At 42.8% G+C, this 27,788-nt stretch overlaps 2 protein-coding genes across 4 annotated transcripts in view; both read right to left on the reverse strand.

Moving 5' to 3' along the window:
• Window positions 1-1,396: 1,396 nt before the first annotated feature.
• slc25a36 (solute carrier family 25 member 36) lies at window positions 1,397-18,159 on the reverse strand. Its single transcript, XM_004075962.4, has 7 exons — window positions 17,724-18,159; window positions 15,137-15,301; window positions 14,245-14,322; window positions 6,921-7,021; window positions 5,308-5,374; window positions 4,926-5,212; window positions 1,397-3,492 (listed from the first exon to the last, which is right to left on the reverse strand). Exons 1-7 carry the CDS (start codon window positions 17,762-17,764, stop codon window positions 3,299-3,301), a joined length of 933 nt encoding a protein of 310 aa, XP_004076010.1. The 5' UTR covers window positions 17,765-18,159; the 3' UTR covers window positions 1,397-3,298.
• Window positions 18,160-26,986: 8,827 nt separating this feature from the next.
• The window catches only part of LOC101159605 (TRPM8 channel-associated factor homolog), a 23,140-nt gene continuing 22,338 nt past the window's right edge, over window positions 26,987-27,788 (reverse strand). For all 3 annotated transcript variants that reach the window (XM_023961444.1, XM_023961442.1, XM_023961443.1), the window contains exon 12: window positions 26,987-27,788. This exon is cut by the window's right edge and continues 251 nt beyond it. The gene's annotated coding sequence lies outside the window, so the exon portion shown is untranslated.

Consider the following 27,788-nt stretch of genomic DNA (forward strand, 5'->3'; position numbering starts at 1 on the left):
TTCCAGCTAAGCCTAATCCACTTTGCAGATTTTTTTAAAGGACTGTTAACCTGACTACACAAGCCTTCATACTTCTAACATGATTACATAAAGGTGGATTTTTCAATCATGTGCAGTTTATGGTTGAGCATCTAAATGCACAAAACCCAAGTGGAGATTTGCAAACAAAACGTTTTTGCTTTCTTATCTATTAGGAGAAAATAGTGCATTTGTTTAAATTAAACTCAAAAAGAAAACAAGAAATGAAGTGTTTTCAGAGAAGCTGTTTCTTCATTCAGAGGTACAGCAGGAATAACCAGCAAAGATTAGACGGTTTAATTGTGTTTGGATTCTTCTTTGGTTTAAATTAAAGTTAGAACAGCTTAAAGAAGGTATTTTGATGAAACACAACGCACAGAAAACCTTTATGTTTAATTCTTTCCAGAAAACTACAGGACAAAATACTGATTTACCAACTTTAAAAAGAAGTTCTTCCAACTCCATCAGTCTGTCCTCATGGAAGAAGACTGAAGAAACAAAGAAGCCCACAGGTGTTGCTGCTCCTGAAATATAAACTGCATCCACTGCTACATGGTGGAAAGCTATAGAAAAGATGCTCTCCTTCATAGGGCACACGTCTTTAATACACTGATGAGTCATGGCCCGACCCTTCTGAAACAGCAAAGCAGAAACCTTTGCCCTAAAAGTCATGAGGGCCAGCAAGTCGGCCCTTTTGTGGACAGCTGGGCTGGGATCTCCTGACACCTGTGGGGTCACCGATGAGCCCTGGCGACGTCTACCATCATTCTCTTTGACAAACGCACAGTATTTAAAGCAGATCTTAACAGGAACATCTAGCTGGCAGCTGGATAGCTCAGTTGGTCAAGCGCAGGACTGCTCCATGGGTTCCTTTCCTTACCGGCTGGGTAGCTCGGTTGGTAAGGTGAGCAGCTACCATGCAGGAATCCAGGGTTCGATTCCCGGAGGGGAAGAAACAATGGTACTGGGGGCAATTACCATATCAATGGCGAGCAATTAACATCACTCAGTGAGGGTCTTTAGGCAAGGCCCTTAACGCTACCGCCTCCGAGCGCAGTTCAGTTGCAGCTCACCGCTCCCCCAGGGGATGGGTCAAATGCGGAGAAGAATTTCCCCATTGAGGATAAATAAAGTATACGGGAAAAAAAAAAAAAGAATGGGAATGAGTTTCATCCTGTGTGGGAACAGCCTTTATAGCTACTGCCCATCTATGAGGCTACAAGGGGGCCCCAGTCTGGTCCCCAGTCTGGATGAAGCACAGGGTTGTGTCGGGAAGGGCATCCAGCGTCAAAACCACCTGTGTGAATCAGTGAAAGCCGATTCGCTGTGGCGACATCTGACGGGATGTCCCAAAAGGTGAACGACAAAGACAGGAAAATCCACATATACTTCTTTCATTTTATTGACATTATTCTGTACAAAACCGGGTATGGAAGAATGCATAGAGCGATCCACATCCAGTCGGCTCGTCATTTGGAAAAACACTATGAGCATCTGGAAAAGGCAAGAATTTGGCTAAAATGAGAAGTTTAAAACAACAACACTGTTTGCAGGTATTCAGTGGACTGTGTGTGACACACAGATTCCCAACTTTAACCTCTCGCAGAAATACATGAACACACAACATGGGAGGGGGGGGGGGGTGCAAACGTAAAACGAGACGGACGGAAGACCCGATCTCTGACAAACACGTTAGCATCAGTGAGGCGGCGTTCAGGCAGTCGTAGCTGAAGCACACAGACCCAGACTGTGCTGCTGTAGCAGGGCTCCATCTTTTTGTAATTCATTTATTAATCTGCTTTTTTGGATCAAAGGATCAGGATCAGAACTGCTCACCACCATAACAGTTTATGCAGACAATCAGTGTTGCAGTCTGGGAGGACAACAATGTTTTAAGCAAACACAGTTTCTCCAAATTCAATGACAAAAACCACATCTGGGGCAAAACAGAGAGAAAAACTTTGAAGCCTTGTGGAATTCCCAAAGATGGGTCTCCGGACACAAGGATTGTGTAAAAATGTGTGTGTGTGTGTGTCATGAATGTGCGTTTGTGGAGAACATTTTCCTGACGACTTTCTCTGAACTGACTAAAACTGTACAAGTATTTTCCAGTGTAAACTCAGGAGGACTGTCCTCGCCTGAACAACAAGGCGGGATTCTCCCTGTGAAGGGAAAGCACAGGAGGGAATGAGCGGGGGGGTAATAGGTGCCAAAGAAAAACCTTTTCAGAGACAAAGTAACAACGTCCAGCATTCTGTTCTCCTCTGGAGGAAACGCTGTCAATGTTGGCCTTTCATCAAGACTGGGCTTACCACAAAAAAAGAATCACATTATTTAGGTTATATATTATATGTATACACGTCCAGAAAATTCACCATTTGTTAAAACTTGTTAATGTATTTTTGTATTTGTTTCACTTCCTTGCTCTAGGAAAGGCTACACACTTGAATTATTCCGGGTCCAGCAGCCGGAAGCTGAACTGGAGATCTTTCTTCCCGCTGACGCACAGCGGCTGACATCACTTCCAATTAGCCACGGATTCAGTCACGCAACTACTTCAAAAGCATGTAAATGAAGGACAAAATAATGCATGTAATTCACATGTGTCCAGCTCATGGAGCTCATGAAACTCTTCCATCCACGTGAAAAAGTGTGCAACTTGTTGATTGTGTAGTTTTGACCCCACAGAGCCCAGGAAGTGCTGAGCATCATGGTCTATATGCGACATTTTCACACCAAGGCACATGGTCAGATTCTTACATCCCGCCTCTCCTAGTATTTCCATCCTGCTTGTTAAAAGCCTAAAGCTCCCACTGCTCCGTGTTTTCAAGAGACGATCTCCCTCTTGGCATTGGTGTGGGAGCTGAGGGATGCACAGGCGAATAAGTGCTCCAATTAGTTCTAACCCATCAAAAGATAGTTGGAAAGTATCAAATAAAGTGTGTGATAAAATTTGGAAAACTTCTTTTATTATATTTATCTGATTCCTTTAGCTTTCCATCTAAAGTGGCTCTGATTATCTGGAAAAAACATCTCCTGTTTGAAGTTAAAGGGCAACTTTTACTGTTGGCTGTGATCTTTGTGCCATAGTCTTTGGTAATTAAAGAAAAACCCTTCTGGAAATTCAAACCACCACCTGTGTTACTGAGGGGTCGTCTCTGTCCTTTTGTAGCCAAGCAGGTTGTTAGCAGTGCAAGCTGGTGTGCCGATGCCGTTCCTCTCCTTTCTCCAGCCTGGGGTGGACGTGGTTTCATCCATTAAGGACCGGGGGGGGGGGGACTTATCCATTCAGGAGGTAGACCACCAGCTCATAGGTACACATCATGATGGCGGTGTTGGGAATCTGGCGTACCAGGTGGGTGGTGAGGCCACGGTACAGAGCGCGGAAGCCCTCCTCTTTGGGCACTGTTTTTAGAGTCTGGAAGAAGGAGCGGTACTTTGTGCCCTCCTCTCGTAGCCGGGTACGGATCACCTCTGCAAAGCCAGGAAGAAAGGAGGCTTTAGTTGACACTTATGTATTCATTTCCAATGGTGAGACGTAAAGCCTCAGTCAGCTGCATCCTAAGGGGAGCACAGGTGTGCCTTGCAGTTCCCCTGTAGCTGGTCACCTTAAAGCTCCTATATCATCCAAAGTCAACTTTTTGATCTTTTAAGTGTTTTCTAAAGTTCACTCCTCATGAAAAACATCCCCAAAGCAGTTTTTTGATCTGTTCACGCACTTCTGACCATTCCTCTATGAACCTGCTCTCTGAGCACCAGCCCCTCCTAATCCACAAAACCCAGCGGATTCTCGGATTGTGATGTCACAAAGGGAGGAACCGCCCCTTCCAGGAAGAGTCTGTGCTATCAGCCCCGCCCCCAGGCTAAAAACACGCCCACTTTCTCCACAGAGCTAGTGGTGATCGGCTAAACACTTTCATTTTTTATGAACAACACGCACATCCATCTTTGGAAAAGTTCGGATGTCGTTTGTTTTCGTGGGAGAAACGCAAACACGCTGCCGTGGCCGACTCCAGGTTGGCGTCATGAAATGAAGAGAAAGACGGAACCTCAGAGATCTATTCGTCTTACTTTAAGGTAGAAAGGTGAACTGTAAAAATAACTCATGTTCTTTAGTGAGCTAAAGGTAATAGATTACATGGATATAGTTTACTTAAAGGCTTAAGAAAAGGACGATGTAGACCCTTTAAGGGACGTCATAAACATGGAACGCACATTGCTGTGCACGTGGTCAGTGTAATGTGAAGTGCATCATACGGCTAATAGAAGTTGTATCGTACAGATGATGCTACCATTCGATGCCCTTCAGCTACGTTCACACCAGACTCAGAAACACTTTCAATGAAAAGTGCATGTAACTGCGTGTATATGCACATTTTGGGCTTCCACATTCAAAACTCTCATGTTCTCACTTCTGTATGCAGGTTTTTAGGTCAGTTTTCCGGCTCTACATACAAACACGTGGCTTTGAACGTGCATTGAGAGTTAAACCAGTGTAACGTGGATCAATCAGGGCCTCACAGTTGTTCATGACGTGTAGGTAGTGTCCAGTGCCAATCGTTTAAATTGAAAGAGAAATGAATAATTGTGCTTTTTGTCCGGCTGGAATTCTATAACTCCAAGTCTTTCATGTATCTGAACAGAGCTGTGAAAGAAAAAGCCTGGAGAGAGATTCACCAGATTTGCACCCCTTCTGACATTTGACACCAAGCCTCCTCCACCTGTAGGTGGCAGACATGCGCTAGTGTCGGGCAGCAACAGTCCAGTGTGAACACTGTAGAAGCGCGTTCAAGGATGCCCATTTAGAACGTTCTTTATCATTGTGGTTTTGTGCATTTGCCCACTTTACCCCTGCAGACAGCCCATTTCCCCCCGTAAGGGCATTTAAGTCAACGGTGGGCTCTCACCATGAGGATAAGCAATAGACGTGGCACAAGTCTTGGACGTGGCAGCAGCAAGCATCATGCCAATGAAGTCTGAGGCGTCTTTAGAGGAGTCCTCCTCCTCCTCCATGTTGGGCGCTTTGGCCTCCAGGAGGCGCCGTTTAATGTTTTCATAGATCACAAAGTGGATAACAGTTTCTGAAATGCCAGCATAGGATGCAGACATTCCCCTGTAGAAGCCTCGGAAGCCATCAGCCTTATAGACGCGGCGCACACACTCAAACGCACTCATTCTACGCTCCCCACGATTCCTGAAAGACAAAGCAAAACACACTGTGCACTCGCTCTGAAGTTATTTATTTCATCCAAGACGTTACAGGAAATGATGGGGTAGTGTCGTGGTTACCGCGCATCCAACTGCAGCCGCGTCTTAATCAGCCAAATGGGATTTGTTGCTGTGATTGCTGTAAAACCTGAGGAGGAGAAAACCAACAGGATTATGGAAACGGGAGAGTCGCTAATGTACAAGCAGCCAATGGGAATGATGAACTGTCTGCTAACGACTAGCCAGAATGAAAATGTTTTGAATGCACCTGTGTTGACAAACAGGACAGCTCACAACAATGGTAAGAAGCCTTTTCTAGATCAAACTAAACTTAAAGCCATCAAACAGCTTAGACGGTACAAGATGGCCTTTTTTGGTAATGTGGAAGAAGAAAGGAAGACAAAAAGATGCACAGATCTGTGGTGAGTACTCACGCAGACCCAAGTAACTCCTCACATGCAGCTAGAGACCCCTGGTGGTGCAAAGGGTCTAATGCCGTTGCGAGAAGAGAGCTATAGTAGAGTAAAAGCCTAAAACAGACACAGGCTTGTGTGTAGCAGAATGTCAGGCATGCAACCATTTGAACTATTCTCAGCAGTAACCCAGAGGATTTACACCCTGAGGCAAACCTTCAGCATGACAGCAATAAATATAGCATATAGAATATTTATTATGTCGGTTTAGCACATAAAAACCAAGAGAAGTAACAAACACTGGAGTTTTTAAGAAGAAAACTTTCAAGTGACAAAGAATTTACTTATAAGCGGCACTTCCAAAATAAAATAAGGTTTTCTTTTTCTCTTTTCTTAATGGCCAAATCTGGAATATAAAGTAACTTATTAATAACAACTACTTGTTTTTGCTTTGTGCCTGTGAATAAATGGTGTTTTTTTCCTGTAAAGCTGGATGTGTGTTTCATTTGCAGATTACATTCAGTGCTCAGAAACACCTTTTCCAGGGAGCAAAGCTGAATTAGTTAAAGAGATGAAAAGATTCAAACTCAAACACTGAACATCCCAGACTGCAATAAAGTACAGATATGTCCAGCTAAAAGGGACTAGATGGATTTATGGGTAAATAAAAGGATCTAGTTAGTTAGTATAGTTTTATTCCAGCCTATAGAACGCTGGCTTTTCTCTAGAGACTTTCTATAAAAGTGTTTAGCACATATTTTAAGTTGTTTACACCACAATGTTCACTTTGACAGATGCTTTTCGGAGAAATTACAAGTTTGATAAAAATATGACCCCCTCTTTTCAAATTGTATAAATTTGTACCCCTGTAGAGGTTTCTTCAAACATTTTCATGGACATATTTAGACTCTCTGGAGAATCTACAGCTGTCACTTCAGCTCTGACAGCTCATACACTACAGGAAATGTAGATTGTTTCATAAATAAATCTTCACGCCACAGAATATTTGGATAAATACGACGAGTTGTTGTCTTTATGAACAGTTGGAGGTCAACTTTTGATGCTGCAGTCCTAACAGAATCCCAGAACAAAGCAGTTCTTCAGCCTTTAAAGAGGGATCAATGAGAGCAACAGCAGAACATCCACATTTGTAAAGCTGCTTAACTCCACAGCATGCAGCAGCTCACCAGCTCCGAACCAGTCGAGGTCCATATGCTCAGACAAGACGCTCACTGGGTTGAAGACCTCGACAAGCACTGATACAGGTCAGAACCGAGTTACCTGCCATTCCAGCTGACACCATGTGGACTTGCGTGGAGTCTGGTTCCAAAATGCCATTTAGTTTCTCTTTGGCCGTGGAGTACGCCGCAAAGTAAATCGCTCTGTTGGAAACAAAGGACCAACAGAGTCAGCAAACAATTCAGCAAGACACCAGATGGTCGTATTCTTGAATTTCTGTGGACAACTAGTCCCAGATCCTTCAGTCTGTTCTAGTGTGGCTCATCAGTTAAACAAGAACCTACAGACCCGCTCTGGTCATCCTTTGATCCATTTTCAAAGTGTTCCCAGTGTGTTTTTTTTAATTATGATGATGATGATCCTGTTTTTGGACAAAATGAAAAAACCTGTGGTGTTTTCTAGGACACAGTTTCTGCAGAGCGGAAGGAGCTCATTAGAAATTCATCTCCGAGCTGTGGGCGGGACCGTTGCCAAAGAGCCCCCCGCTGAGAGCTGTCTATTTACACTTTCTCCCACTATCGTACAGCCCCTAAAACCCCCAACCTAACATCAGTGGGGCAACAAATATTGTGATCAATAGGAGCAGGGAGACTGTGGCTCATTCTGCGTATTCACAAATAAACTCTTTTCAAACTGCATTTTTTCATCTGCTCCTGATTCTCAAGGATTTCAATAACAAAATACTTAGAAATTCAAGTTTAAGCTCGATTTTGTTTAAATATTTCCTCCCTCACCAGAAAAATGCCACAAGTACATGTTAAAAACATATTTTCATTGGAGCAGGTGTTTTAAGAATACAAAAAAACAGTCCATCATTGTCACATCCTATTTATTAGGCTAATATTGTCAGCTTTAGAAACATCTCCAACCATCCACACACACCTTTGATGGGAAACGTCATCTGTGACGAACCCAAACCCACTTGGCACTCATCCATGTTAGATAGTAATCAAACACCTTGCATGCTTGCTGGCTGCAGCCCCAGCAGCTGCCCCACATCCTCAGCTGGCAGTAATTTCTACTCAGAGACCAACGGTAATGTTCTTCCAGGCATGCTGCGGCTGTGGTTGCAATGCAAAACTGCTGAGAAAGCCATGCGAGTGGATGGCACCTTAATGACCGTTAAACCTTAATGCTTCGGCGTTACCAAGGAACTCTAGGGAGCCCTGCTGTCACAGCATTACAGCACTGTTTGTTTTACACATGAAAACTTTCTGTCTGACAGCTCTTTCCCTTCATTGACAAATGAATCAGGAGAAAATAATCATGACCTGTCCTGGTAAACAATCATGCTTAGAATCAGAAATAAACACCACAGAATCAATACAGAACAAGACACTGGGATCTTATCCAAGTTTCTACTGAGTTAGGGGGGTCACTTAAAGTGTGAATATGGGGAAAGGTAAAAAGATGGTGAAAAAAATGAGGCCAAAGTACTTTTTTCTGTCCCTTAAAAGAGTTGGGCAAGACACTTCAGCCTCCCTGCCACCAGTGTGGCTCCAATGGTGTGTGAATGTCTCAGTGATGGTCAGAGGGTCGTATGGGGCGAAAGGCAGCCACGCTTCTGTCAGTCTGTCCCAGGGCAGCTGTGGCTACATCAGTAGTTACCATCACCAAGAACGAATGATGAGTGAATGAATAAAGCGCTTCGAGCGTCTGGAAAAGCGCAGATAAATCTAATCCAGTATTATTAAGGTTTCTGCTATCCTGGACTACCCGGCATGAACTGCAGCGCTTCTTTGGGATGGCAGCTTAGTACAGCCGTTTCTGTTGCAGCTTTACTGTACTGTGCTCTTTTCCACGCTTACATCTTTATGTAGCGCAGCGGTTCTTTTTATCTGGTCGGAAAATGCAGTGCGCCTGTGTTGGCCGATCCTTACTTTTCCATGCTATTCAAATTGGCGGTAGATGCGCGTGCATCTGAGGCAGGGGTAGTACCCCCTCACAGGGTAGTACCCCCTCACAGGGTAGTACCCCCTCACAGGGTAGTACCCCCTCACAGGGTAGTGAGGGCATCTCTTGGTGCTGGGCGATGAAACGATAATGATATGTATTTCATTAGAATTTTTCTTGATACAAAAATGAGTCTATCACGAATAACGTCACTTTTAAGGGTCTGAAATTAACACTTGCCAGTTTTGAGCATTTTCTTCTGTTTGGCGAGTAAAAGTTCGAGTTTTAGTTGCCACATGGCGAGTAAACGTCTGCGTAAACTTAGTCATGTTTATTAGCTCTCCTTTGGGTGAATGTCTTGTCTTCTCCTCGTCTACAGTCTCCATGCGACATAAACAAGTGCATGCGAGACGCTCCACCCCCGCGGTCACTTCACCTTTGTGGTTATTTTAAGCTGATAGACGTGGAACATGCGGTGAGTTCAGCATCCAGTCAGAAGTGGAGGATAAAGCTGCTTCACATACAGCAGCAACAGACAAATACCATAAATTCTGGGTTATAGAGCGCACCCGATTACAAACCGCACCCACTCATTTTCACGTGTTGAGCTACCTTCATACATACATAGGCCGCATCAGCGTACAAGCCGCATGCAATCAGCAACGCGGCCAACCTGTCAAAGCATGTCCTGACTCCCAGACTGAATGCCGCTTTAAACCTCACTGTGGGAAGAGTCGGCATAGCGTCACCTTATGTTATTCGTCACCTCAGTTATGATGAGGAAATTTACATCCGCGATTCTCCATTTCCCATGAGTCTTAGGGGCTTAAGGCGGGGCTATTCCCTGGGTCACCACAATGTTGCCAGTGTTTAAAGAATGAGCAAGGAGCAGCGGTGGTGGCAAACAGGAGAGCAGCTCTCCTTCCACTTGTGTCGCGGCAGCATTATGGTAGAAACAGGGCTGGTTAAAACTGACTGAAAAGTGCGCGCCTCAGCGCGATATGCGCGCCTTGATACGCACGCGGCTGCTGGTGGACGGAACGAATCATGTCTGTGCAGAGCAATCGGACTTAATACTGTACGTTTTGTGGATGAGGGGTGAGAGAGGATGCGTTGTTACATGTGGGAGCCTTCAGACTGCCATCTGTCCCGCAGCTCTATGTGAACGAGTAGCAGGAGAACATCATCTCGTATATTACGGAGCTGCTAATAGATGGACTAGTGTCACTATGACTCTGAGGTAAATTCACTCCATGCGCTGTTCTCTCCGTCACGCAGCTGACCGGCTTTTCCAAACCCGTTGGTGACGGTGGATTTTTTCACGCTGCTTTTAACTTGAAAGCTGCGTCATATTGTAGTGACGGTCATGTGCACGTTGGGTCTAATGGCACCAAAGGATTCTGGGATGCGGCTGGGCATGCGTGTTTCTTTTTGTTGAACCATGACTGAAGTGTCTAAGACCTGAAGTCAGGTCCATGCTGTTTGGCTGCTTAGAGTTGTGTAGATAAATAATTGGCTTGCTGTTTGGAGTTGGATTACGCATTCAACCCCAGCTCCGAGTTAAAAAGTACGTTCAAGGCGGCCGCCAAATAAATCCACAAATTAGCCGCGTCACTGAATAAGCCGCAGGGCTGTAAGCGCAGGAAAAAAGTAGCGGCTTATAGTCCGGAATTTACGGTACATAAAAAGTGTTGATTAGAGAACGACGCTGTTGTTAGCCCCTAATGCTAATTATGCTAATTATGCTGTGCTAACAAGCTGTCCGTCTGTCGCCGAAATGTAAGAAAACGGACCGCTTTAGAGCCGGAGAGTATTTTCATTTACCGGCCTTTAAGACGCGGAGGATAAATACAATAAAATTAATTCGTAGGACATAGGACACAAATAAAAACTGTATTTTCTAAATATAATAACAGAACTAAATCCTCTGTGTTTTAGCAGCGTCTTTGCAGCATTACAGAGCCGGTTTTACACCAAAAACTGTCACCTGTCAGATGTTGTCGTAAATGTACAACCACAACCAGCAGCTCATGGGATGGGTATTGCTGGCTCAGGAATACAACTTGGCCCGCAGTAAGTCAGACTTGTTCCCGGTGCATGTTGGACTCCAGCAGGGCTGCCCTTTATCACTGGTTCTGCTCTTAGTTTTCTAGGCACAGCCAGGCAGGGTCCGGAGGGGGGTCTGGTTTGGGGACCACAAGATTTCCTCTCTGCTCTTTGCAGATGATGTTGTCCTGTTGGCTTCATCAGGCCAGGACCTCCCGCGTTCATTGGGGCGGTTTGCGGCCAAGTGTGAAGCGGCTGGGATGAGGGTCAGCACCGCTAAATCTGAGGCCATGGTCCTTGACCGGAGAAAGGTAGTTTGCCATCTCTCGGTGGGTGGAGTGGCCCTGCCCCAGGTGGAGGAGTAAAAATTTCTTGGGGTCTTGTTAGCGAGTGAGGGAAGGTCAGAGCTTGAGACTGCCAGGTGGATTGGAGCGGTGTCTCTCGTCAAGCCGTCGCTGTATCGGTGTGTTGTGGTGAAGAGAGAGCAGAACCAAAAAGCAAAGCTCTCAATTTACCAGTTGATCTTCGTTCCAATCCTCACCTATGGTCATGAGCTCTGGGTCATGACCCAAAGAACCAGGTCCAGAATACCAGCGGCTGCAATGAGCTTCTTCCATAGGATTGGCTGGGCGCTCCCTTAGAGACGGGGTGAGAACCTTGGTCACCTGTGGAGAGCTCGGACTAGAACCGCTTCTCCTCCACATCCAGAGGAGCCAGTTGAGGTGGCTCGGGTAGCTGGGGACGTGTTCCGGGCATGTCCCACTGGGCGGAGGCCCCGGGGAAGACCCAGGACACGATGGAGGGACTATGTCTGTCAGCTGGCCTGGGAACGCCTTGTGGTCCCCCCAGAGGAGCTGGAGGAAGTGGCCGGGACGAGGGAAGTCTGGGGATCTTTGCTTTCTCTTTTTAAGTGGGAGAACCTGAACAATTGGTGGCTGACTGAATACTTTTTTGCCCCACTGTGGCACTTTTATTTTGAAGGTAATTGTAACGTAGTTAATTCGGTTTCTGAGAAAGTTCTCTTTTGTTTAACAGTAGCTCCATTACAACTGCTTTCAAAATAAAAGTGTTCTAGCTTATCTTCAGAATAAAGGCATTACCATTCAACACTTCTAATTCTCAGAAAACCTTTAAAACTCTTTGTTCTGATTTTCTTCTTATCTGTGCGTGCTCAGCAGGTTCCCTAAGACTGTAATGTTGAAGCTTTTATACTTCTGATTCTTTTGTCCCAATAACGTCAGTTGGACCTTTAGTCAACTTTCAATCCTGCTTTTTTATGAAGGATAAGATAAGGAACTACGCCTGACGTAAATTTGAACTCTGAAGCAAGTTTGTAGGAATAAATATGATAACAAAAGAAAAATGATGATGGTCTTTGATCCTGAATGGAAAGTCAGACAAAAGCCTAAATACTCTCCTATTGACGGCAGATTTCACCTCATTTTAGGAAACATCTTGACGTGACAAGTTTGGACAAACAGACGACTTTGTTGATACCGTGTGGCAGAGACACAATATGGAGGGATCCGGTTCCGGGTTACACGGCAGGACGCGTGGCGTGCCTCTCTGCGAATACAACTATCTTCAAATTACTTAAAAGGTTGATTTTCAAAAAAGAGAGCTGACCATGCCCCCGAAGAAACCCCAAGAATATGATGACCTCAAGAAGACTCTTGACATTGTTCAAGAAACGCTGAAAAGTTTTATGGAACAAGTGTCGGCTAAGCTAACGCCACTCTGTGTTATGATGGAAGAGTTCCGAAGATTTCGGGGTCAAAACGAGCAGCGAGAAAACCGGGTCGAGATTCTGGAGAAAAGACTGGACGATGTGGATCAGCAAGTAAGGATGAATAATGTCATTCTCACTGGAGTACCAATCAAGCCTCGAGCTAGCACTGCTAATGCTAGCGCTAGCGTAGCTAGCAGTGCCAATACGGAGATCGGTGTGTCTTTGGAACAGCAAATACATTCATTTCTCACATCTAAAGGGATTTCCCTGGATCTCAATACCATCGAAACCTGCCACCTGCTCCCCAGGAGAAAGGAGACGGATAAACCAGCGATCCTCATCAGGTTTGTGAATCACAAACACAAGCTAGCTTTGATGAACCAAAGGAAACAACTGAAAGGTTCGGCTGCTTATCTGAACGACCATCTGACCAGAAGGAATGCTGAAATCTCAAAACATGCACGGCTTCTCAGGAAGCGTAAGCAGATTGAGAACACTTGGGTTAAAGGCTGCAGGATTTACGTCAAACCGCTCGGTCCAGAGGACCGGTCCAAGGTTCTGGTTGTGAGCACCATGAAAGACTTTGAAAAGTGTTTGATCACGGTCGTCTGAAACAACATGGAGTAATAAATCAAAGAGCCAAATAATTTAAAGAAATATGACACGTGGATTCATCACTTTACGTAACCTGAATAACAGCAGAGTTCTGACCTGCAGACAACTTGACCTCAACTTTCACCGTCGCTGAGTGATATCAGCTGAAGAAGGATATGGACCTGAATCTAATGTCTGCAGTCATAACATCGAAGAGAACTATAAACTCTGTTTTGAACCCAGGAGAACGGCTGTTATCAGTAAAAGAAGAAATACCAACCTTGGACAATCGACAGCTATGGACCCTTTTCTTTTTCCCCTACAGCATTACTTTATTATAAAAAAAAATAAAAATAAAAATAAAATAAAAAATAAAAATATTAAAAAAAGTAAAACAAATGATTAATCACTTATTGAAAATTGTTAAATTGATTGACTTTTAATGATATTACTTCACTTTCTCCAAAACTTGATAAATTGATTCAAAAATCTTTCCTAATGTAGCATAATTTTGCACATGTTTTTATCTTTTGATACTTGATGAAATTTTTGCTATGAAAATTCCTGAAACAGTGTTGTCTGCTTTACTGATATAGTATTACGTTTTATTCATATGAATGGCTTTTATAAGTAACATAATCTGCATATATTCCAGATGACTGATCTGCATTTGCCATGTTGATTTCTAAAATAGTTATCTTCTGACGTAATACTTAAGTAATTCATCTTTGTCATGTGCTTTATCGATATCTTATGATTTTTAATTCTGTCTGATAAAACCTAGGAACCGGATATTGATAAATCATGTAATAAAATGGTTATAGTATAACGGGGTGGGATTATATAAATTCGCTTCCTCCCACTCCCTTTCAAGCAATATTTATTAATATGTCTAATTATCCTAAGTTTGATTAGTTACTGTATGAATGTATAACTGATGTTTATATTGCTGTTGTGTATTATTTCTACTTAATTGCTTGAAATAAACCATTTCAAATCAAATAAAAAAAAAATCCACTAACAGAGGATCACAAAGAAAGCACCAACTGGTTTTTTGAAAACAACAGTCATTATTGACCCTTGACTCTTACAGTGAAAGCTTACCTGGAAGGTGCCACGCCCACCAAGTTTGGACCCAAGCCCCTGAATAAAGAGCGCGCTCCCTCCTTCTCCAGTATCAACCTGAAAGACGAGCACAAAGAACATGCATCCTTTTCTCTGTAATTAAATCCTGAATTCCTGTTTTTAGGTGCGTCAGTCACTCCAAGCACGTCAGGCTGTGTGGATATTTGGGGGTTTTAAAATCACTCCCATCAGATAGTGTCTTAGATGTTTTCATTCAATCTAAAACTACATGAAAAAGTGAATTTTAAATTTATTTATTTTTAATTGTAAAACAGCTGGATTTTTTATTTCACCACTGGAAATGACTTAATTCAAAAATAATAAAAACTCCTAAAAGATAAACAATAAAGGTTGCAGACACATCTGCAGCTGTGTTTCCATTGACGATGAAATTGCGCAAATTGGATTTATGATAATAAATTTGACTAATGGAAACACGACAATTTCGCAAAGACTTGCATTTATCAGAAAAAAAGCTTTTGCGCTTGGAGGTGGTTTTTGAGGCGTATTGAAATGTAAGGGAAACACTTTTTTTAAAATTAAAGGAGTCATGTGACCAACGACCAGATGGCGATGTGCTTCGTGATAGAAACCGGCGGCCTTGGTTCGCAGAGCTCATCCAAAGTTGAGCGTGTCATGTGGAATTGTTGGATCCACAGCTCCTCTGGAAAAATCACTATTTCCCAAAAGTAGCTTCATCCGTAGCCCCTCCCACATGTAAAGAGCTCGCCGCTCTATGGCCTGAATTAGACGCAGATGTCTCCTTTGATGGATGATGATGAGCGCTAGTGCTGTGGCAGAAGTTTGAATGTTTCTGCTGTCACGGTAGAGTTTACATCCATGTTTCTGAATGACGTAAGGGAGCACCTACTTGAGACAGTGCAGCGGTCCTGGAGGAGACACTCGCGTCACGCTGGCCCCGTTGACAGTGCTGAGCTGGACCTCAGACACGTACAGCGTGATGGAGGACGACTGCAAGCGAGTCTTCACCACTTCCAGTGGACACGTCAATATGGCGCCAACCGTGCCCCCACATCTGGAACAAAGACGTGCAGAAAGGGTGAGGGGGCTCGTCGTGTCACGTCTGAGCCTCAGCTGACAAAACAGCTGCATTTCGGACTTTTGTTGGGGGAAAAATGTGCACGCAAGCATGAGATAAGTGAATTAGGTGGTGTTGGTAATGGAATCTCCTGGCATGTAGACAAGAATACGGCACAGTGTGGGAACAGAGAGCCAGTCAGGAATGCCTGTGACAATGGCTGTGCAGCAGGTCAAACAACAGAGCCCAGTGGGCTTCAGTCTGAGCCGCAGAGGGAATTATTCATGTCTCTGACCATAATTAAAGCCGAGACGGTCTCAGAGACAAAGTCAGCCTTAAAGACCCCAAACTCGATCTTCCATTGGCCGCTTAAAAATGCTTCTCCAACTCTGCAAACTCCTTTTTAAATCTAAATAAACACAACGGCCGTGCTTATTTACAGCTACCAATTGGAAAACAAACTCATGGTTTGATAAATATATATATATTTCTGGTAAATATTGATTTTTCAAAAGATTTCTGACCCATTAAGTGGAGAATATTGTGACATAAAGAGAAAAACAGAGCTAAACGTACAAGATTTTTTGTATGAGGTTGATGAGGGGGGATTGGAAAAAATAGTTCCCCCAGGCTACATAGGAAGACTGAGGCACAAAGACAGCAGGGGGGCATCAGAGGCAAACGGGACGGACGTTAACTCTGGTCAGGGGGTCATTTTTAATTCCACTAGAGGGCAACAAAAAAGCTGAAAGAGCTGTCAAAACGTCTCCAACCACAGATAAAAACATGAACAAAGGACACAACTGGCAAAATGAGGTGAACTTCTTTTCTACAAAGTGGTTTCACTAGACCTGCGATGGACTGACTGGCGACCCATCCAGGGTCCCAACGGCAGCTGGGATAGGCTCCAGCAACTCAGTGACCTTGAACGGGATCAAGTGGGTTTGGAAAATGGATGGGCGGTAGATCTGCTCTTAGTAACACAAATTCATCTGTTAACTGGACCTGCTAACTTGTAAGATGCTTCCCTAAAGAGTCTGAGTCTGTGACACCTTCTGCTTCCACATTCATGCACTTCATTCAGAAATGCTGAACTGGGTGGATTTATTTTCACACGTTTTAATCAAAACAAACTTTTTTTGAATGGATGCCTTTTCACCGCTTAAGAGGATCCAACAAAAGTAAAGAAAATCCAAACATTTTTAGCAAATAACATGAAATTCTTCACTTAATCTGACAGACTGCCTAACTCCCATCAATCGGTTTATATGGCATTTGCTTTATAGTGTCTTCTGCATGTTATGCTAGTATATCTTAAATTAAATCTGCACTACTGCCTCCCACAAACCTTGTAGAGTTATAAATGAAGAAAGCATATAATGTTGTGAAAGCAAGAGTTGAAAAAAGTTAATTTAATTCTCTTTAAAAATATGCAAGGCTATTGGATCGTGGATTGATGATCCTTTAAAGAAGTAACTCGCAAAAAAAGGCTTTTCTTTTACTTTTCAACACAAGAACTGCGATTGTAAATGAGAAAAGTCATTGTTGGATTAATACAAATGTCACCTTTGATCAGTTCAAATCCATATTTAGGTGGATTATTTTCAGATACAAATAAAACAAGTGAAGAAAATGAATGAAAAAGATGAATCAAAATTGAATGAATTGAGGACGTTGACAGAGATGCCGTTTGGTCTCATTGGATCTGCTCCTTTAAATTAAAGCTCACTAAATGCTAAATAAAAGATAATCACACTTGAGCGTATAAACTCAGAGCTTCCTCCTTCCACGGGATGAGAGTATTTCAGTGTTTCTCTAAAGGTTCAGCCTCTTTTTTTAAACAGAACCATGCAGCTATGATGAGACACACAATCTATGATGATGATGATGACGATGATGATGATGGTGGTGTTGAGGTTTCATCCTGTCACAGCTGCAGACCCTGACTTTTCACTATTCTGTGTTTATCTTGGTGATCCAGAGACTGTGAAGAACCACGCGTGGAGGACACAGTTCCAACATTGCGTCACAGCTTTCCACACGTTTGTTGGTGTCGTAAGAGTCATTTTCACGAGTGACCTTCCACCAGTGAACATGTTAGTGCCACCAAACATTACGGCAGACATTTATTGGGGGCTGAACGTTACAGGAGTGCAGCTTCCAGATTGAAGACGACCTCAAACCCGCCGTTTCATTCATAAGTGTCATTGAAATGTCAGCCACGGCACACGCACGGAGGGGGAAGCTCAGGCACGCGGATGCCTGACGCGATTAAAAGACCCTAAACGTAACCCTAACATCATGGGACACCACCTTTATCTATACTTCATTTATGCTAAAACCGCAGCAAAAACACCCTTGTTAGCTAGCCGCGCCTAGCTTAGCCGCGGCGGTACAGCATCACTCAGAAGATACTCACCCTCCAGCAAACAGATGAACTAAAGTGTCTCTTTGGCTCATTGTGGATCATATTCGAGAACCGTCGGCAGAGCACCGCGCGGGGGTCCTGGGTCACGTCAAGCGGGACTCGCGTCCCCGAGACGGCAGAGAGAGGAAGAAGCAGTGCTGAGGTGTTGTGGTAGAGGTCAGCTGCGCGTAACGAGGGCTTGTTACAGCTAACTTAGCTAACTCGCGTTAGCCGCCAGAGCTAACGACCTCTCCGGCGCTAGATTATCATGCAGACGCCGAAGCCCCTCCACGCGCCCCGTCTCCCCCTGGAGTCAATATAATGCTTCCACGAGGTGTGCGTGTCTGTGACGCTGTCGTCCGTCTGCTAGCAAAGGCAGCGACTGCCTGTCACGTTGGTGTGTGCTGCCTGACTGTGCTCAGTGGTCAGGTTGCAGTTGTTTATTGTTGAATGGGAAGCCGCAAAAACAGAGGCGCTGATTGGCTGGAGGTTGGAGTGAGCCCGCCCCCTCATGACGCCGTCACGTGACAGCGCTTTTATTCTGAAGGGCAGAGATCAGCGTTGATGCGACGCGGTAGACAGACGTGTTTTAGAGCTTCATTACATGATATAGTTACAGCGTCTAGACAAACCTGGACTTTATTATTTTGATATTTTTTATTTGTTCTGTCCAAGAGCTGAGCAGACAAATCAGAGCTGAAGGCCTCTTGTGTTGGACAGATTTTACTGTTACAATTGGGTTCTGGATCTTCTGACATACTAGATGTGTATTTGTACAAACCCCTTTAGTAATTTAGGCTAAACTTTATCTAAATTAATTATATTTATATCCTTTTTGTTGTTGTTGGACCAGATGGAAAAGAAGAAGAAGAAAAAAGAAGGGAGGGATATTGGAGACAGGGGTACTCCTGGGAGTTCCCGGGAATACCCCCCTCCCCAACCCCAGACCGCCAGAAATCCACTCCATGTGGGTCAAGAATTTTCTTCTGATAAGACACAGTTTAGTGCTAATTCTTTTCAGTGTCCTTATACTTACACCAGATTACCAAACGTATTGGCTCTCCCCTCCAAATGATCAGAATCAGGTGTGCTAATGGCCACAGATGTATCAATTAAAGCCCTCAGGCATGCAGACTGTTTTTACAAACATTTGTGAAAGAATGGGCTGCTCTCAGTGAGTTCCAGCGTGGAACTGTCAGAGGACGCCACCTGTGCAGCAGATCTAGTGGTGAAATGTCCTCTCTCCTAAATCTTCCACAGTCAGCTGTCAGCTCTATCAGAACTAAATGGAAGAGTTTGGGAACAACAGCAACTCAGACACCAAGAGTTAGACCACGTAACCTGATGGAGATCTGGCATCTGGCAATCTGATGGACGAGTCTGGGTTTGGAGGTTGCCAGGACAATGGTACATTTTGGACGGCATTGTGCCGACTGTGAGATTTGGTGGAGGAGGAATTATGGTGTGGGCTTGTTTTTCAGGACTTGGCCCCTTAGTTCCAGTGAAAGGAACTCTGAATGGTTCAGGATACCAAAACATTTTGGACTATTCTATGCTCCCAACCTTGTAGGAACAGTTTGGAGCGGGTCCTTCCTCTTCCAACATGACTGTGCACCAGTGACCAAAGCAAGGTCCATGAAGACATGGAGGACAGAGTCTGGAGTGATGAACTGGACTGGCCTCCACAGAGTCCTGACCTGAACCCCATAGAACACCTTTGAGATGAATTAGAGCAGAGACTGAGAGCCAGGCCTTCTCCTCCAACATCAGTGAGTGACCTCACCAATGACCTTCTGGAAGAAGGGTCCTAGAAACTCTCCTCAACCTCGTGGACAGCCTTTCTGGAAGAGTTGAGCTGTAATCGCTGCAAACGGTGGACCCGGCTCATATTGAACTGTGTGGGTTAACAATGGGACGGAACTTCAGTTCACATGTGGGTCAAGGCAGGTGAGCCAATACTTTTGGTGATAATAAAACAATGTTGACTCACTGATATACTTAATCATGTGTTCAAAGTTTAGTTTCTCCTTTTGTTAAGGAGTGTCAGGTTACCAAGAGCGCACACGAGAATGAGGTTTTCCAATTTGAGCAGCAGAATAAATTCCATACGCCTCTTCATTTTATAATTACAGTTGCCTTTTAACTAGTCGGGATCATGTGCCACTATTTCTCATGTAATCGGGTTACTTCCTGTCAGCATGCGAGGCCTGGAGACATGACAGGGATGTTGAATTCAACCACTCAACAGCAAATACAAACTAGAGCCACAATTTATGGCCTAAGAGAGTAAATTGTTTAAAAAGGGCCTTTTCAATGGAGCATTTCTTAAGATTCACTTCAACGATATGTTTCTGTGGCATTTTTCTGATGATGGAGGACACACAGTGAGTTCCAAATTTATTATGCAATTGATATTTTTCCATTATTTTTATTTAATGCAAATGACAGTCAGCATCTTTTAAAGTTACTAACAATTAGAATGTATATTAAATGTTATTGAACAAACCTCTTGAACATAACTGTATTTTTTTCCAAACTAAAGACCTTCGATGTTCCATATTATTCCACTCAATCATTTGATAGATGCTAAAGAACTGAAGATGCTCACTTGTTGAAATTGTTGCTTTAGGGGATCATATTTACAATCAAAACCAAAAGCTTTTCCAATCAAAAACCCTGCAACACATTATTAGCTACAAGTTTGATTAAAAAACAAAGAATTGTAACTTTTTGACACTTGAATACAATTTGCACAATTTGTATAAGTGTGTTTGAAGAAAATTCATTCATCTTCCGTTTGGTCCCTTTCGGGGTCACGGGGCTGCTGGAGCCTATCCCGGCCACTTGTGGGCGAAGGCAGGGGACGCCCTGGACAGGTCGCCAGTATGTTACAGGGTCAAGTGAAGAAAATTAATCTTAAAATTTCATTTCTGAGTATGTCTTTATTCAAATGTTTTTTTTGTTGCCCCGCTAATGTTAGGTTGGAGCTGTGAGGGCAGATGTAAGCTAGGGGGAGAACACGTAAACTGTGTCAGTAGTCCCGCCCACACATCAGACTTGAATTTCTGATGATCTACTGCCGCTCTGCAGAGACTATGTCCTAGAAAACAACCCAGGTTTTTGGATTTGGCTAAAAACAGCATCATTATCACTAAAAGCTGGGAACGCTTTTAAAATAGATCAAAAGATGATCAGAGTGGGACTAATATTTGCACAAAGGCTTACAAAACAGCAAAATAAGTATCTCAACTGTAACAATTAAGTTACACAACACTGCAACACCTTTGGTTTGTAACACGTTGCACGAATGTGGGTCCATTTCCCAGCAAAATGGGAGCTTAAAATACCTGCAGTACATCTCACAGCAATCCTTTTCCCGTTTACGATCATTTACTATTTACTTTTGCAGATAAAAACCCCACAGAAATGGTGCACAGTCTCATGCCTTTGGATCAGGAAACTCAAAAGTAAAAGTTGGAGAAACCAGCATCGACTCTGTGACTGTTTTCCCAAAAGACTGATCAACATGTTCAAAGTGACAGCAGGGAAAAATGAGGCCTTGCAACCCAGGGGAGCAAAGCTGCCACAGCAATTTGCTGTTGGCTCCAGCTGAACACACAGTGGAGTCTATTTTGACTCAGTGTGCCTCTTTAGGGTAAATCTGAAGATTTCTTTCCATTAAACTTACATTAGGTGAAAATATTCCAGGGAGAAACTTTGAAACTGACGACAGAAATGTTGTTTCTGTGTTGTAGACTGTACATTGAAACTGTAATAGTCTTCACGTTGGAGCATCGGGCAGCAGTAACATGATAACTTTCCAAAAAACTGTGTTGTGCTGCTTAGAAACCACAAACTGAAAATGAGATGCTTACGTTTTTACGACAGTTTGGATAGTTTGCTTTAAACAAAAACGTAACCCTGGAGAACCCACACGGTCAAACTCGTCTGCAGTTTGTTTAAATTGTAATTTTAGTTATTTTTTTGTCCTTTTTTATATTTAGTCCTTTGTTTTTTGGCTGCTGTTAATTGCTGTTACCCAAAATGAACAAACAATTAAAAAAACATCAAATTACCGTTAAAATCCCAGAGGAGAGTTGTTCTTGGGTCCTCCAGGGTTAATAAAGGAACCTGACCAAACAGCTGGGACCTTTTCGAAACTTGTCAGTCCTTTTACCACTTGATGGTGTGAAAGCCGTGACCAGTATTCTGAACCCCTGCTGTTGTGTCGCTAACATGTGAGCCCCGTGGCCGTTCATGTTACCGCCTTAACCCCCCCTGCTGTGCTTGCTTTTCATTTTAAACTGTTAAGTATTACTTTGTTGGCTTTTTACCTTGTGGAGCCCATCAAAGATTGTCAAAAAGAATTCATGAACAACAACCTTCTGAGCTTTTTGGTGTGTTGTAATGTTCATTCCTCACCAAAAACAACCGCAAAGCAGTATTTGGCTGTATTCACGCATTTCTAGGGGTGTCAAAAATGCACCTTTCAAATAATATTTTATTGGTTAGGCTTATATCCCTTGTGCTATCTTAGATGACCCCCCCCCCCCCCCTTGCATTGACGTGTTCTCCCTACCATGACAAAGGTGGATAAAGGTGGAAAGATTTCATGTAATCCATGGAAACCAGTGAAGATCACAAATCATTGAAGAAAAAAGGTTCAGAGCACTGTCTAGTGGGTCTAGATGACCCAACTCCCAACGTTAAAGTACCTAGGATAGAACAAGGGTTACAGGGTTCATTTTTGTTCTAGGATCCTCTTATAACCAGCTCAAATGTGCACATTCAAGTGTCATAAGAACAGGTTTTGCATTCTCTTAGGCCTAATCCAAATTCTTCCCCCTGTCCCTCCAATTGTTGGGGCATTTGGAGGGACAGGGAGAAGCTGGAGGGGTTTGGGAAGTATCTGGATTCGGCCTTGGAGACCATACAGGAGCATGTGTCCTATTTGCAAGACTGCACTCAGACTTCTGGAGACACAAACTGCCTGTTTGTTGAGGAAATATATTTATGTTATGTTTGTTTTGGCTGTGGATGTGGAGCCCGATGTCTTGGTGTGAACTTTGAGAGCAAACTTTCTTCTGTGGGTCCTGGCTGGCCTCCCAGCACAAACACGAGCTCAGCTGAAGCAGGTTTGGGCCAACAGAGAAAGGAAACAACATTGAAACCTGTGCAAAACGGATCAAAGCTCCTCCTGGGAATTCAAACAGTAAAAATAAGAATTTAGTTAGAAATGTGATGAGGCAAACCTCAATATTTCTGTACAGTACAGAGAAACACAACCAAAAAGAGTCATCAAAAGAAAGCGTTCTCCTGTTTACAAAGGCTTCTTCTGGAGTTAGAACACTTATAGAGCAGTTCTCCTAAAATAGCAACTCAGTAAGCAAACCCAACTCCACTATGTTTTAGACTGTTTGCAGAGACTTTTTAGCTTTTCAAAATAAGTGCGTCCTAAATATTTCTCAGAAATTCATGTAAACACTTTACTTTTTCACCTTTTATCCTGAGTTTTTAATCAGGATGAATCTGATCTGTTGGGATTTAGAGCTGTAAGAATAAAGGCTTTCTAAAGATTATTATTGGATATTTGAAAAAGGTCACAAAGTTCATGGATTTTCTGAACCGACCTTTGATCCTGAGCATGGAGCGTTCTCTCTAAATAAGGCAGACAGTGACTGTGGAGGCTGCTGTAATAAAACCAGATCAGAATGCTCCCATGTAAACAACGTTGATCTGGGAATCCCTTACTTTGAATCAATACCCGGCTAATAGTGTGCAGCAGGTAAAAGAAAGAGGGACGGATTATTGTGCCTCATTATAGTGTGTAAATAAAAACAAATACGTTGATCCAGAACGTCTTCATTTTTCATAACCGTGTGTTTTTCTTCTAATCATCAACTTAGTTACAAACGCTGTGGACGAATGCATGGTGCATGTTAGAAATGCACCATTACTCTGCTGGAAGCCTTTCTGGAACATCTGTGGTCAGTCAACACAACATCAATGATTAACCAGTGCTTGGCCATCTGGGTTGCTGAACTTTTAACTTTTAACGTTTGACCAACTAACCAACCATAATACCAAACAATGAGGATCAACTTATACCTCTGAGTTTTTTTTTATAACCTCTGGTGACTTCTCCAATCAAGAGATTATTGCCCTATTGGTATCCAAGTTCTTGGTCCTAAACCTTCCATCCATTTTCTTGACCCACTTTATCCCCTCCAGGGTCACGGCACTGCCAGGCTGCCTAACCTGCTAGGTGAGGGCGGGGCCTATCCAGGACAGATAGCCAGGGTGTCCCATAGTCACATCTAGGGACAACTGAGAGAAATCATTGAACCTGTGAAGCCTGTTCATTGTGGGCGGAAGAAAAAGTCCCCGGAGAAAACGCACACATGACCAGGGAGAACATGCAAACTCCACAGAAAGGTCCCAGCTGGGATTTGAACCGGTGTCTTCTTGATGACAAAAAATGCCAACCACCGCAGCACAATTCAGCAATGAAGCAATAAAATAAATTAAAATAATAATTTGTTTTAAATGGGAATAGTCTTAATAATGTTGGCGTGGTAAACCAGTACACAACCAGCTGTGGTTGGTTCAGAAATGCTGCAAATGCAGAGTATGCCTTATAGTTGTCTAAAAATGACAGAAAAACCACAAAAGCTGCTTCTGTGGTTCATTTCCATCCAAACATTGGATGGAAAATTAAAAACTATAGTAAAAAAAGACCTTGCCTCCTTAAATGGATGTCAGTTGGCATCTCATGATGTTCACACATGCTTGGTTGCGTGATCTGGATTCTCTCCAAATTGCATCAGCATTGTCTCCTCATTACACCGCATGTAACTGTACGAAGAGCACACGCTTGGTGATGCACACTGCATAAAAGCTTTCACGTGGGAACACAAACACACGTCCACGAGCTCAGACATGCCATTCCCAATCACCCGTGCCATCGCTGTCCTCCCCGGTCCCATGACTTCCATTGCTGTGGAGTGGAATGGGATGGAAGCAGGACTAGTTAAGTGGATGCACGTTAAGCTTTTCCATTCATATGACTGCCGTACTTCCAGAAATTACCATGGCTGAGGTAGGATTGACCGGCAGATAGTGTCCTGCTGAAGCTGTGTCAAACCTTCGGAAAAGTATGTTAATCCACTTTAAATAGACTTAACCAGTAAGACCATTTCTCGCTAAAGCATGTTTCTATTGTGATCTATATAGATCTGGTGGTGATGGAGTGTAGCAGGTGAAGCTTCCCCAAAAACGAGCTTCTAAACAGTTCACGGGGGATCGGGCAGGTTCAGACTGGGGCAACAACTTGGAGCACAAAACCAAACCGAACATTAATCCAGAGTGAACACGTTCACACATCACTGAAGAACATAAAAAGAATGTAGAAATGAAAAGGTGGATTCTGGTCCCTTTCCGCTGTGGTTGGGAAGGTGAGGTGTGCAGGTTTCCTTGTTCCTCGTGTTTCAGATCGGTCACAAATCACGATCCCCTTCCAGCTCACAACCTGAAAGTGGGAGACTTACATGGAAGAAGTGGAAAAGTAGCAAGTGTTTTGACATTACATCAATAATAATCAGAAATAAAATTCAGTTTCTTTTATTCACTTTCAAGATATTTTAAATCGCTAGTTCAATAAAACACTTTATGGTGTCCTTCTGTGACTGCAGAGCTTCTCCAGCTCTGAAAAGGTTTATATGAGCAAGTTTCTGCTCCTGGGTTCCTCAGTTCCTGCTTTCAGATTGTTGGAACCTGTGTTTCAAAACCAGCAAGGAACCAGAGGCACAAAAGACCGTCATTACTGCCCCCTATGGGTAATGTGGACTCAGTGCAGCTACAACCATTGTCCGAAATTTATAATGAGGCACCAAAAGTGAAGGAATGTAATTTACATTAAGTATTGTTGTCATGTAATTTAGTCAATACAAACGTGATGTGAAGGATTAACTAAATATTTCCAGATCGCGCCATGCGCGGCTTCGTGAACACACATTCAGCCGATGGTGTGTTTGGGAACCAAAAAGAGGCATAAATAGCCTTATCGCTTGCCGTACTAAGCGCCTTCACTGCAGCATCAGAATTTCACGTGTGACCACAAGGGGGCGACAGAGTATCGCGATACCCCAGCTTTCATTTAGATACTTTAAAAAACTGTTATGACATATTTAACCCTTGTGCTATCCTACTTAAACGTTGGGAGTTGGGTCATCTAGACCCACTAGACAGTCCTCTGAACCTTTTTTCTTCAATGATTTGTGATCTTCACTGGTGTCCATGGATTACATGAAATCTTTCCACCTTTATCCACCTTTGTCATGGTAGGAAGAACACCTCAATGTAAGATATCTAAGATAGCACAAGGGTTAAATGCCTCAACTAAACTGTTCCGATTGTAATATTTCTTCCATTGCTTTGCTGTTTATTTAAATGACTAAATTATTAATTTGCTGAAAGTTAAATACTAAAATTGAAATACTAAAAATTTTTTTAAAAGATATGTAAATAGTGACAACAAATAACGAAAAACAGTGTGCAGCCACATTAAACATTTCTGTGCGTGTGAATGTTTTTCATTGCAATATTTGATTTGAAATGAAGGAAATTGTTTTTGCTTTTTCTTGACCTTCTCCTTCTTTAGTCGTATTTTAGTGTTTCCATGTTAAATTGCTTGTTTGAAACAATGCTCAGCTATTGTGGTGGTGCTTTTTCTTACTTTTTTAGAAGGACATTTTGACATTTGTCCAGGGAATAAAGATAAAAAGATTGATTTTTTGGTTAACTCTAGTACTTTTGTTGTAGAACAATCAACACACTATTAATTAAAAATTTGACATTTGAACTCTCACACGGTTCAACAGTTCAGGTCGCAACACCAGCTTTTAATATTTCCATTGATTCAATAAACATGAAAAATACATTCAATTATGTATAATTCAGAACTAAATGCTGGTAAACAAATATGAGCTGATGTGGTCTTTTGTTGTCAAGTGTCAATAGAACAACAGGTAAAGCTGCAGCACCATAGTAGAAGTGTCTTACAGACATTATATAACATAAAGATAAGATATTCTTTATTGAAAGAGTGGAATTCAATGACAGCAAAAATAGAGAAAACCTTTTAAAAATTAATCTGGACTGAAGCGTTTTGTCTTTCATCCAAGAGGCTTTCTTAATTTTAAATTAAAGTGGTGAGAAAACAGTTTTTCATGGACTTCAGGGAGGAAAGAGTTGGAATTAAACATTTATTTAAATTTTGATTTTGAGATGGTTTATTGCACTCAAAGCAAGAATAATGCACAAAACAAAGCAATCAGCAGTTATACATAAATACAAAGATGTAGAAACTTAGGAAAATTAGACATTCAATTAAATATTGCTTGAAAGGGAGTGGATTTACTTAATACCACCCCTGTTCTACCATAACCATTTTTATTGCATGATTTATCAATCCTCATCATTTGATGGCTCCAAATGATGAGGATTACAAACAAAAAGGAACTGGTTTCAGATCACATACAGCCATGGCATGAGTTGTTTTAAGAGACATATCAATGTAATGGGAATTCGGGACATTGACTGTATAAGAGAACTGGACTGGGTGACTCCTCCCTCCTGGCGTTTCTAACATGAAGTACCTGCTGGTCCCAAGAAGCCAATATCCCATAGACCCCCATAAGCAGCTGTTACTCAGTCTGTCAGGTGTCGGGGTCGCCCTCGCCCACCTGCCTGAAGATCGGGTCACCTGTTCTGCATCCAATAAAACAACCTTTATTAGTCCATCACACCCTCCAACCATTGTCGCTTCATCTGTTTCTCAACAAAAAAGATGTTCTCATGGATAACTTGACAGTTCAAAAAAAGAAGCATTAAGCAGAGTTACAGTGCAGCATGTTTGTGTCTTCCTAAAAGTTCACAAGCAGAAGCAGAAAATCAAGTGCAGAAAGCTCAATGAACCTAATTCCTGTTGTGTCCATGAAGGAAAACGCCTCAAAGAGCTAAATGGACACACACTAAATGTCTTTATTTTATTAACCCCTTTATCGACAGACACGCTTC

The sequence above is a fragment of the Oryzias latipes genome, chromosome 13 (genome assembly GCF_002234675.1).
Source record: "Oryzias latipes chromosome 13, ASM223467v1".
Classification (NCBI taxonomy): domain Eukaryota; kingdom Metazoa; phylum Chordata; class Actinopteri; order Beloniformes; family Adrianichthyidae; genus Oryzias; species Oryzias latipes.